At 36.6% G+C, this 13,087-nt stretch overlaps 1 protein-coding gene, 1 non-coding gene and 1 pseudogene across 2 annotated transcripts; all 3 read right to left on the bottom strand.

Moving 5' to 3' along the window:
* Nucleotides 1-803: 803 nt before the first annotated feature.
* LOC123894703 lies at nucleotides 804-6,250 on the bottom strand (annotated as a pseudogene).
* On the bottom strand, nucleotides 3,152-3,232 carry LOC123900204. Its single transcript, XR_006805857.1, has one exon. It is a non-coding gene; the product is annotated as a small nucleolar RNA J33 (small nucleolar RNA).
* A 1,923-nt stretch (nucleotides 6,251-8,173) lies between the features above and the next one.
* LOC123894702 (mediator of RNA polymerase II transcription subunit 15-like) lies at nucleotides 8,174-11,510 on the bottom strand. The gene is made up of 3 exons (XM_045944758.1): nucleotides 11,213-11,510; nucleotides 9,847-10,137; nucleotides 8,174-9,745 (listed from the first exon to the last, which is right to left on the bottom strand). Exons 1-3 carry the CDS (start codon nucleotides 11,345-11,347, stop codon nucleotides 8,657-8,659), a joined length of 1,515 nt encoding a protein of 504 aa, XP_045800714.1. The 5' UTR covers nucleotides 11,348-11,510; the 3' UTR covers nucleotides 8,174-8,656.
* Nucleotides 11,511-13,087: the final 1,577 nt, after the last annotated feature.

Below are 13,087 nucleotides of genomic sequence, written 5' to 3'. Positions count from 1 at the left end.
AAATGGTATTTTAGGGGTTAGTTTAGGGCAAAACTGAAATATTTTGTTGAAAACTAAAAAATTTCAATGCAAAACTGAAATTTTACCCAAAATTTATAATTTTCTAGCTTCTGTTATTATATTGCATATTGCATAAGTGGTATACGTATATGATATTGCCAATGCACGAGGTGCACGACCTACAGATGAATTATCATTTAATACTATAAATTGATATCAATAATGAAGTCCACGGCTTTTGTCTGATACTGAAACAAGACATGACAAAATGCAAGCCACTATAAAACTTAATTATATGCAGCATCAACAAGTGGGCACATGGCATGCATTGAAGGAGTAATAATCTTTCCATTCTTCTGATTAGGCTCTCAGCTTCCAAATATGGTCTTTTTCCTGTGTTTCAGGTTTCTCTTGCAGAGACTATGCACAATGGGGACCATAAAGACTCAAAATGTCAGTTAACACAAATCATAAACCTATCAACAGCATGCAAATTTCACAATTTTATTGTTTTAAGTAGTTCCATTGTTTATAGTTTTAGCAAATACTTAAAGTAAGGCAACAAACCAACAGAGAAAGAGGACCACAATTCTAGCTGGCACAATAAAATCACATGCACAAGCCACAATGGCTCATAAAAGATAGAATCATTATTATCAACAACCAACTGTCACCTAAATACTCAATAAAACAAGACACAAATTCTGATAAGGTAACAAGCATATGATTTGTGTTGTAATAATGTGAATTTAAGAACTCAATGTCTGTCTTTCATTCAAGAGCAGGAAAAATAGATAGTGATCTTGTAAAACTTCTCTGTTAATAATAGATTGGAATACAAGAAACAACTATGCTCATATAACAAATGAATAAAAAAATTACATTGAATTAATTTAACTTTTGAGATTTTTTTCCTGTAACCATCTGGGTTATTCGGAGGCCGCTACTGAACGCTTCGTTGAAGAGAATTCGTTTGCATAGCCTGAAACCCAGGCAACCATGATAGTATTGCAACAGGAGCCATAACAATGATTCCAAATAATATATCGTATAGACGAGCCAATGAAACAACACCATACCAAATTATACTGTGCTGCAATTTTGGCCTAAATACTTGAGCAATCAATAACATACCCCAGCCTGTAGGAATGAATGCTAACAAGCTAGTAAAAAGGTCCGCAAATTTGAACTCGGTGAATTCCAACAGAGCAACTATCACAATTATGGCAAGAACTATGACAATTGACTGGATCAACCTATAATAGACATGATTTTTGGCCTCATATTTATTCCTAGCATATGCTACCACCACATAAATCCCAAACACGGCGAATACATAAATCCATGATAGCAAGTAAACTGCAATACTAGTACTTCCTTCCTGCAGCTATGTCTAGCTGATAGACAATACCATACTGGAAGACAAAGAAACGAAGGTCTAAAACAATCTCCATAAACTTTCCCCAAAACCCAGTTACCTTTAGATGATCTTGCTCTTCGTACCACCATTTTTCCCAGCTCTCTTCAGGTTTAGCAAACACCCCTCCATGGTACCAAATCCAGGTCATGAAGTCGTCAAAATCATACACAGTTTTTAACCAGTCAAAACCAGAAGGATTGAACACAAAGGGTGCCATAATACATGATGCAACCAAGAACCAACTAGAGATGGTCATGGCTAGATAGACAAATGTGTTTGTTGATACAACACTGTGTGCTGCATAAATTAGTAATATTAACCCCAACTCAATTGCTTTCACAAAATGGCTACGAGCATAGAGTCTATAATTTTCTGCAAAACTCTTGTGCTCTACAACAAAACCACGACCAGTTGCTCGATATTTTGCACCACCATGTAGGATTGTCCGGCCAAAGAAATGGGTGTGTGTACCCATAGAGAAAGTGTAGAAAACTGATGCAAGTTAGAGCTGCATTGTCAAAAACTCCCAGACAGCTTGAAGGAACCCATGTTCAAGGGAATTTTCCACAATCATCGGAAGGGCAGTGAAAAGTCCAATTTGGACTATGAACTGCTGATTCAATATTATACCAAGTGCTTTATTACTATTGTTGTTACTTTCCATAGCAGCTTCAACACCACTAAGAGCAAGCAGTAATCGGCCCCATAGAAATGCATAAACAGTAAGAACCACCATCATTGTGTTGAAAAAGAATCCCACTGTGGTGTAGAAGAATGACAGCATCCTGAAAAAATCCAGTCTATGACCCAATCTATATACATCTCTGCTCAGTACTTGCTCCCCGTTTCCACTGGCAACTTTCGCTTCAAACATTGATATTTGATTCAACCCAACATCCCTTCCTTTACCAACCTGAATGTATTCATGATGTGTGATATTACCTCCACGAAGAGTGCAGTTAAAACCTGCAAAAATGTCTTCGCTTATATTGATCACTCTGGAAGCTTTACTGATACCACCTCTAGTTATGAACCAAAACCTGTCAAACACATCAGGGTGGCCATAATGCATTCGAACTTTCAATGGATTTGCCAAAACCCTCTGTCCTAAGGTAACAAAACTTGATTCCTGAGCTGACATGAACCAAGCAAGAGAAGAAACGAAACCTGTAAAAATATGTTCCCTCACTCCCAAAATAGTTGGTTTTCGAATACCATAGTAATGCTTGAATTCTTCCAAGAGATTTCTCATTTTAAGTGCCTCCTCAAAGTAGTTGTCCTGGTTCATATCAATAGTTTGAATTGCATCCCCACGTGTGAAGATGATGGCATGATTTTGATTTTCTGGCTTTCCTTCTCCTAGTTGCAAGGGACCCGGCAATTTTACACGGTAAATTTCAACCTCCCTCTCCAATTGTTGATCGTACTTGACAAGAACAGAATAATACTCCTTCCCGTTCCTCCCTTTGCGAACCTCATCAACATAGGCAATTCTTAGAGCTTCATTGTTTTTCATTAGATACAAAATTTCATCGGCATGAGGATCCTTTCTTGCCTTTTGAGTTCCATATATCTGACAAGCAATCACATATGTGAATTTCATTAAAGCAGTTCCGTGGTCAAGACCTTTGAACAAACTTGCTGAACTGCTTGCTCCAGAAGATGGTGACCTTTGCAAGTTGAAACCCTCTGAACTATCTTGATTCGACGAAACAAGTTCACGTGAACCTTCTTTGATCTCTACTTCTGATGCAGAATCTAGAAAAGCCAAAAGCTTGAGGGCCTTATAGTAGTACATCATTCCTCTAACCGTCCGCGATAGTGTCTGGCCTCTATAGGATGCCCAGGACCTTAATTCTGTTAGCTTATCTGTCCATATATCACTGTCTTTCATCATCCCCTCTCGCCGCATTCTCTCCATAAAATTCTTCCACTCATTGTCATATATAATCTGCAAATAGTATAGAGTTGAGATCCCATCTTCATTCCCAATTCTGAGCTGTTCTTTACTGTAAACTACTTCTTCACTATAGTAAGGAGTTAGAACACTAAAAGCCATCATTTTCTCAACTTGAGGAGCATGGGGCATGTTCATAAAAAGTGAGTTACTGAAGAAAGAAATTCCCCGTCTAGCTTCAAGATTAATTGGAACATTTTGCACTGAATCCCTGGAGGTAAGAATAGTATGCAAGTGTCGAAGCTGGTGATAAAAGTTCTCATTCATAGTGTCAGGAAACTGAATAGCATTTTCAAAAAGTAGAACCCCAGAAGATGGATTTTGTGGAGCCAAACCATCCTCCTTTAGCTGTTCATTATTCCTTTTCTCTTTGAAAAAATCTCGGATAGAAATCTCATAAAGGGCCTGAAGGGCGTTCACCAACTGGATAGTATCTTGTTTTCCCTTGTTTAACAATTCAATTAGGTTTATCAGCTTGCTGTGGATCTGGGGAAGTGTGGTAGTTTTGAATACTTTAGTGAATTTTCCAATCTCAAGTGAATGATCAATTTCTTGAAACAGAGCAGTCACAATAGAATGCTCTTCACTATCAGGTTTGATAATCTCTCGAAGCAGGTATCTGATACAGTCATATGCTTCAACCACAGCACATCGTCTGAACTCATACTTACATATCTTTCTCCAAATCCTCCTATCGGGAGAATCAGCAAGTTCTTTGGCCTGACTTAACGCCAGTAGCAACTCATTGCAGAGAAGAAAACACGGCCAACGAATAACCCTGACATTCCAAGCGTTGTTTGGCAGCTCCAACAGCTCAACCTCTTTATCAGAAATGATATCCTCCTCTCTGAATGACAAAATTATCTCGTTCCATAACATAGCAAATTTTTTTGCCTCGACCAGGTTAGACTCAAGCTTCTTAAAAGGCTTACCAAGTCCATACCTGAGCTTAAACCTACGAACTGCATCCCTCAACTTGCTTCCCAATGTTCCCCTTGCATTCAACAGCTGCTCCTCTGGCATTAAATTAAAAAGAACCGCAGTGGCAAAAAACTGAAACCTCAACTTCAGCTGTTGCATACTTCGAATCTCGCCCAAATGTGCAAACAAACCCACCGTCGCCCCAACCAAAGACGAATATATTGAATACCATATCTGAATATCCATTAGATAAATCAAAACAACCGGAATCCACAGTATCCCAAGAGCAAAAACATTACCATTTTTAAAAAACTCATGCCAATGATAATCAACATCCTTAAGATCCAACACTGCCCTTGATGGAGCCATCATGGGTAGAATCTGTAAAAAGTAACTGAAACTAAATTTTGAGGCCAACACCACCGTCCAAAATAAAGTATACTTAACATTATCTACAAGACCCTGACTCAATCCACGACCAACATAAATGCTCCCCTAGAACCACCACGATAGCATATAAAAAAGCATCCAATTCCTATTCTCCATAAAATTTCTAACCCAAGGAAGTATGAAAAGGGCCAAAGCAAGAAGCTCCGGAATAACAAAAGCAAAGCAAATCTCAAGAAAAAGCATCAACCTCTTATTTGCTTCAACAGACCATTCATGATCACGGTTTCTCCGACTCAATGTCTTGGCATAAAAGTAAGAAAAAACAACTATCCATGCCGCAGCAACGATTGTTTTCAACACCATCCTAAATCCAAGCATCTTTGTCTCCCTCGAAACCAACCTCCATTGCATAACTATATCAAGCACAGATTGAAAAAACCTTAAACCACTCCAAGTGAAGAAAAGAGTTAAAAGCCGAACCTGCACATCGCGATCCTTCATCACCACATGCCAAGGATAATTCCTATCTTTCCAACCAACAATAACAGCAGCTTGAAGAAACAAAATCAGCATCACCCAAAGCCTATCAAAACTCCTAAACAAGTTCCAAAACGACCTCTGTTCGACATAACCTGTTTTCCAAACGCGGTTTACAACGAAGAAACTACTTCCAGCATCAATAGGCCATTTAAGCCTATGAAAACACCTCTTAGTCCAAAAATACTCATTTATATCATCATAATTTCTCCATTTTGAATGCGGTTCTTTTCCATTGCCACTATTAATCTCAGCAATTGGTAAATAGGCTTCACAACACTGTCTAGAAAACCTTTTTCCAAACAAAACGGCAGCTCATCATCGTAACCGTAGGGCTGATTCTGCAATAGTTTGTTAAGGTCAATTGCCATATGATGGAAAATGTAGCAAATACATTCAGGAACGAATCTTAGATTTGCAGATTCTCCCCAAATCAGAAGATAGAGAGCAACATAGAGTAGTTCTCTTCGGCGATCGGGTTTAGAACTGTGGCGACCGGAAAGCCAGACGCTAGGTTTAACAGCAAGGTAAGAGCACCATTTAGTGTAATTTTTTAGGAGATTTTTCCGGAATGAGCGGAGGACGGTGGAATCGAGAGAATCGATGTTGTCTGGTAAAGGATTGAGACGCATCTGAGAGTTTGCGAGATGGAGGAGAAGGTGTTCGCGTTGATTGCGAACATTGTCGTTTTGGAAGCCGAAGAAAAGAGCTAGCCAATCGAGGAGGTCCATGTGAGGTTGCCATCGAGGTGGACGGCGGAGGTCGCCGACGGTGCGGATGGCGGAGATAGCAGCACGGACTTCAGGGAAACGGAGGGAAGGGTGGTCGGAGTTGAGGTCGTTGTTGAGTGGGATGATGTTGTAGGGTTGGAGTTCGTTGTGGCGGTGATTGGTTGGCATATCATTGGGATTTGGGAAGAGAGTGTGGAGGTTAGGATTCTGTTGTTGAATGCTGCTAAGTTTTTTTTTTTGAAAGGCAAAAGCTAATATATTAATAAACCCAAACATAAGGAATGCTAAGGTAAAGAAATAATAGTACAGGAATTCATTGTCTAATACATGAGAGAGAGAGAGAGAGAGAGAGAGAGAGAAGTGGTCTTGTGTTGGAAGACATGAGTGAAAAGGCGCGTTACTTGACACGTGGTATCTTTCTGTTATTGTTTTAAATCTCACCTTGTATTTTTCTTTTTATAGAAAAAGTAGAAATTTAAATATATACAATCCGATTCTCCAACCTATTTGTTGACACGTGGTGTGTTATTTAGACACACAAAAGTCCAATATAGTATCCGATCTTATAATACAACTTCGAGGTGTTAGAATTGAGAAGATAAAAGATTAAAAAAAAAAAAACATAAAAGTTGAAAACCGCATTGTGTTCATGCAATTTATTAACTTTTATTGACAAGAGAGAGTATATTTCTTTTTGACTTATATGGTTTGAATATTGGTATCAATGAACTTAGATTATTAATTATCAAATTACTATGGTTTAATAGTGTGTATTCTTCTACTTTTTTAGCTTTTAAGTGAATGCTAAATTTCACTAAACTTCGACATAGCAATAGCAATCATACAACTATCCGCTATACTACTATCAGTGATCTAAATATGTGCAGACATATTACTAAAAATGAAAAATGTCCTATAAGTTAACCACTTCTCCATTTAGAGAACAATACCAAATTCAAATTTGGATACATGAATTGAGCTGCTAAAAGTAGTGACAGCCCTCATATCGTATGAACAAAGGAAGTCGTCAAAACGAGAATCAAAGACATTGAAAATGAGTTATCAAGACTCCATAGTTTGAGCATTACTTTGGTCAGGCTCATGTATTGAATAACAATTTCATTAATCCCAATTTCATTTTAGGAATAGTCTGCGTATGTATATATATTCTTGCTTAATAACCGTATGAATGTATCAAAATTCATCTAAATCCATTTTTTTTATATAGTGATTCTGGACTTGATGAAATGGAAGCAGAATATGCAAAATTTCTGGAAGACTATGCAAAAAACTATGATTATTACGATGGTCAAGGAACAAATGAAACTGATGAGGACATATCACATATTGATAATAACATATCACAGTGTACTGATAATGTGTTCGGTCAATCATTCGGTAGATTGTCAATTACCGGTCAACTAACTGAATCATATATTTTTGAATCGACTCTTGGTCACTTAAACAAAGCTACAAAAACTCAATTTGTAAGTTGTTATTCAACCTAAAATTTATTTGTTTCTTTCATTTGCTTACTACCATATTGTTTATAATGTCTTATTCTAATAAATATTGTTACTTTTTGTAGACATTACCTTTTGAATTTAGCAATTATGTAAGGCAATACAATTTTCATAAGCTGGTTCTACAAGTACCAAACAAGAGCAGTTCAATTGTTCACTTAAAATTTCCGGAAAATCATTCGAAGAATGTCAAGATTGCCAGAGGGTGGAAAAATTTCTGTTTTGACAACAATATTGAAACCAACTACGTAACGCGCCGTAGAACCCTTACGACCTAACGTACCAACGAAATATAACGCGCCGAAGGCGCGTCCCGTGCGCACGCACGGGTTTTTAACTAGTTAGAAGATATAGGAATTTGGGCACTGGGCAGTGTTGTCAAGCGGGAATTGCGAAAATTAGCTGTCTGTTTAAATTATGCTACCCTACTATACTATAGCAACAGTACTATTTGGCAAATAATATATCAAGAAACAATGGTGATTTGTTCAAATTTCGCTACACTATAGGACTATATAGAGCTGATATTTGACATCACTGAACTTGGGACTTGGATCCTCTCCTTCCCAATTCTCTACATCTTTCTTCTTCCTCTCCATCTCTCTCTTAATTTCAATCTCTATTTCTTGGGTGATCCCTAGTACACTGAACATAGTAAGAGTAGGTTGTTCACAGTATAAAACTGCAAAGATATAAAGAATTCCTTTCTTATTAAAGCCATGCAGAAAACAATATGAATAAATCAAACCATGGTACCAAGAATGAAGAAACACACATGTCAAATCAACAAAAAAAAATAAAAAATTATCAGAACATAAGAAACAGTATGCAACTTCCAGTAGTGTCCCTAATCATCTGAATCAGAACATTCAGAACAAATTTGAACTGCAACTCAGATACCTTCTAATGTTCGATGAACTTGCAGAATCAAGATTAATTCCTACATTATCATTTGAATCAACATTAAATAATTTTTTTAAGAAAAGAACATTAAATCATATATTAGTAATTTCATTCTCATATATTACAAACGTGGTATACACTATAGTTCAGTGCACATTGCCAAAAAAAGTACAATGCACATTGCTAGACAACATTGCTCATTGTCATACATGACATACTATAGAACATTATCGCCGGACATTATTATTCAAACAGAATATGCAGTATATATTCTTCACCCTGACCATCCCCTCTGGGGACCCAATGAACTATGTACATTCAACCTGTCAAGTACAGAGTTAAAATTTACAGGCTGTCCAGTTTCCTCCAACCTCTGAATAATGCTTACCACAAGATCGCCTCTAACTCCCATACTCACCAAATTCTCAATCAACTCATTGTAAGGGTGGCTGCGGACAAGTTGTGGCTGGCTAGGATTTCTCACTGGTAGATTCTGCAGTGCAGGATTCTGAACGGAAGCACTTTGAGGAGGATATACACCTTGAGCAGATTGAGAAGGTTGCGGAGGGTAATTTACTCTGCCACCCTCACTTTCATGCATCACGTATGCACTCGCAGGAGGAGGTGTGTTGTGGACCCCACTAGTTCCATACGGATTACCTGGTTGGGATGGATAGTGTCCCTTGATTTGGGTTGGAATCCCTGAATATGGCTTTTGAATTGGCATGCTGTTCGGCAATGTGTCGGTGGGAAGTGGACTTGAAGCTTGGCTTGTAAGGTACGGAGCGTAAGCATTTACTGATGGAGGTCTCATTTGAGAGTTCATTGAGGGTGGTTGCAGAGGTTGTACCTGCTGAGGTAACTGTTGAGGCCATTGCTGTTGTGGCTGCTGCTGATACTGAGAAAATTGTTGCGCAGTCAGGGACTGGGTTACTTGAGACGATGTTGGTGGATGATGATATCGATACTGCGGATCAGTAGGAAAATACTGATTCTGAGGAAGTTGTGATGTGACTGGCGGGTTGGGGGAAGGCGCGGGCAGCATGTAATAAGGAGGTTGTTGCGTGGTTTGGGTCACATTTGGGGATGAAGCTCGAGATGACGGGGGTATAGGCGGTTGCTGGTATGCAACTTGATGAGAAAGGGCAAGAGCTAGCTGCTGGTTATGTGGATCAGGTGATGTACGAGATGCATTATCAGTTCTTTTCTGTTCTATGGAAGCTGGGGAGGAAAATTTCTCCTCATTTGACTGTGAGTGGATTGAGGAATGTGATCCTTTCCGAGCAAGTTGAAGTACGGCTAATTCTTTCTGAGTCTCAACTAGCTCTTGTTTGTCTCTTAAAATTTGTAGTGACCTGTGTACCTACACGAGCAACACAGAAAAATAAACACAGCAACAAAGAAAGAAATATAAAGGTAACTTGGAGAACAGTGGAGAATCTATCAACTAAAGACATCACTTACTTCCTGCATGTGTTTGTCAAGAGATTTGAGTTTTAAATCTGCCTCCTCGTGGTCACTAGTTAACTCAGATCTCATTTCTCCAATTGATTTATCAAGATTGTAACAATATAATTCCAATTGTGATAGCCTTGAACTAATTCCTTCAAGAAACCGCATAAGGTTGGCGGTACATGCTTTCATACTCTTCTCAACAGTTGTTGCAATAACATCTTGGCTTAACGAACCTTCAGGTGAATTAATGACAGTAGCAGGAAATGTTGAAGTTTTTGCCATCCTTGAAATGTGAAAATCCTGTAAAAAGGTAAAAAATTTCAATATAAAATTCACCGTCACTTAACAGGCATATAAAGTATGTGTGATCCATAATCATCACAAGCATACATCAGTTGGAAGGTTTGAAGTCATGCTAATCTTCCATATCATACCCACATAAAAATTATAAGCTTGAGAATGGAAAAGATAACTCAGAAAAAATCAAGTTCTGACTTTTGAAATTTTCATAGAAATTATAAATACCAATAAGAAATTAATAACCATTTAAACACAATGAGCTTATCACACTTTTCTTATCTTAATGAAAACAAGCCATGCCTCTTAATCCTTGCAGAAGAAGTGATCCACTTCGTCTTAAAGTACATTAAATTAAGTATGAACTCAATAATTTCTTCATTCTTACGCTAATCTTGTTCAATAACTTCACTTGATATAATCAAATAAATAAACCAAAAACAGCTCACATTAACCAAGACATTGGGCTCAAGTGGTTAATGAGCTCCCCCTAGAATGGATCGTTCATGAGAACCCGAGCTCGATTCCCGGCGGGAACAATTCTTGGCAGACCTTCCTAACCTCGCGGCCAAACTCTAAAAAAACATATCACATTCAAATAAACCACTTTTTTTAACCTTGTGGATGGAAAAAATGTGATTGGAACCACATGTTCTCATGCGGAGATTAATCATCAACAAAGCTGATTGATACTTTGCACCAACACGGTTACCAAAAAAAATTACATTTTCAAGTTTTTTCATTGGTGAAATGATTGATAAATTACTATTGAGTAAAATCAAACAATTTCCACAAAAAAGTTCATAGCAAATTCCTATTCAAAATGTCCTAAACCAAGAGCAGCACAATGATTGGAATTTGGAATTGAAGCCATGGAAATGTAATCCTCTCATAAATATTATCTAATTCCTTTACCAACTATCAAAATATATTGCTAAAAAAAAAAAAATCAAACTTTCCTAAAACCTATCCACTTCTTCATCCAAAGAACAAAACCCAAATTCTGAAATTACCCAAAAAGGATAAAACAAATGAAATCAAGAACAAAAACAATCGATAATCCATATGGGTATATTACCTTACTAGAATCGATGTGAGTGGCACAAGAAGAACCCTCGTTGGTATAATCATCGTATGAACAAAAAACATCATCGGAACCCAAATTATGTCCCTCGGAGATGTAGTTACCGTGAATTGATGGTCCTGAAGCCATGGATGTAGCTTGAGAGTTTGAGGTTGAATTTTTTTGATGCAGAGATAATATAAAGAAGAAAATTTGTGGCAGAGATGTTGCTTAGATTGTGTGCAAAAATATGAACTTTCGTTTGAGAAGAACGAAAGGACATAAAAGAAAAATAAAATAAAGATAAAAACACGTTTTAAAAATTGAAAGGTGACGATTTAAAAAATTTCATACACGTGTGTTTTCATCGTCAACTCTGTAAAATTGCTTTCACACTTAATTTAATTTTTTTGAATAGATTGATAGATAAATTTGTAGTCACTGCTAAAATTTACGCATCTAATGTTTTAAGTTTAAATTTAATTAATAAAATGTACTATTAAGTTTGTTCGATTTAAAAAATAATAATAATTGGAAGTGTTTAGTTTTTTTTTCTTGTTCATTAACAGTATCCAATTCACTGGAGCGTCTAATCCGGTTCACTGCGTCTAATCTTTTTTATTGAATAATCGGTGAATTTGATCTATAATATAATTCAGATTCATTAATTATTCAATGAATCTGAAAAATAGCTTTTACTCATAATTAAGAATAATGGAGTATTGAGTTTTGAGCAAAGGGCAAGAATGACATAAGGTTTTTTTTAAGCAAGGATAACATAAGATAAACCATAACCGACCATGTTTTTTATTGACTTGTTCATTTTTCTTTTTAGAAAGATAGATAGAGGTTTTGGATAATCATTAATTAGTCCGGTGGTAAGATGGCAATCTGGTGGAGACACGACGGTGCAGATCAATGGATGTTGGTGGTGGCAGGTTGACGATGGTGCAATGGTTTTGTATCACAACGACGCTAATACAAAGGTTCCACACGAGCTTCCGTTCTACGGTGTTGTGGTAGGACAGATAGATAGGATTTGCAGGAGTCATGCAAATACATGAGAAAAGATCTCTGAATTTGTTTTTCCTCAATTTTTCTCAATTGTTGCATCTTAGTCATTAATTAACTTTTCTTCATTTTTTATAATTAAAATATTATCACATGTTTTTTATCTAAAAGTCTAAATCCACATATTATTTCCTCAATTTATTTTCTAATGGAAAGAATCCATTCTCCAAATACATAGGTTTGAAGTTAAGTTTTAATTTAAGAATAAATAAAATATGAAACCATTAGTTTTGATTTAATGGTGAATGATTTGAATAGTACGCTATAGGTATTAGGTTCGATTCACGGCTCATCGTAATAAAAAAAATATGGATCTATATGTCGCTTAATTTGATACAACGCTTTTTTTTTTTTTTGATACAAAGCTTGTTAAAAGTTATGATAATTTTTCTGCCAAAAGTCACTCTGTCCGTAATTGATACTAAATTAGATTAAAATACAAAATTATATACGTGTTGCATGTGTGGTGGATTACTACATCTAAATCATATATAATTGTCATATGAATTAATTGAGTTCACAACTCATATTCACACCTGGCTGGCTCAATTTCATTCCATGGATACAAATTTTGTGCCGTCACTGCCTGCAATCGTATTATTAAGTATTTATTTTGACAGTTTAATTTTGATCGAACAATCCAAAACTTAAAAATAAAAACTAACTTTATTTTTTATAAAACCAAAATATATCTTTACTATAGATATTTGATCTCAATCGGATAGTAAAAAATATGTGACTGCAAAGAATTTGAATTCATAGACAATATATAGTACATACTTGATACCATACTACATTCATCTAGAACTCATATATCCC

Source organism: Trifolium pratense, linkage group LG7 (genome assembly GCF_020283565.1).
Source record: "Trifolium pratense cultivar HEN17-A07 linkage group LG7, ARS_RC_1.1, whole genome shotgun sequence".
In the NCBI taxonomy this organism is placed as follows: Eukaryota; Viridiplantae; Streptophyta; class Magnoliopsida; order Fabales; family Fabaceae; genus Trifolium; species Trifolium pratense.
This window is presented reverse-complemented; position numbering and strand designations above follow the sequence as displayed.

Bases quoted from the DNA above. Each gene is read 5' to 3' on its own strand.
- LOC123894702 (XM_045944758.1), bottom strand. From the start codon at position 11,347: ATGGCTTCAGGACCATCAATTCACGGTAACTACATCTCCGAGGGACAT. The intron at 10,138-11,212 runs GTAATATACCCA...ACCTTTTTACAG, and splicing joins CTCACATCGATTCTAGTAAG to GATTTTCACATTTCAAGGAT. The intron at 9,746-9,846 runs GTAAGTGATGTC...TTGCTCGTGTAG, and splicing joins TTGACAAACACATGCAGGAA to GTACACAGGTCACTACAAAT.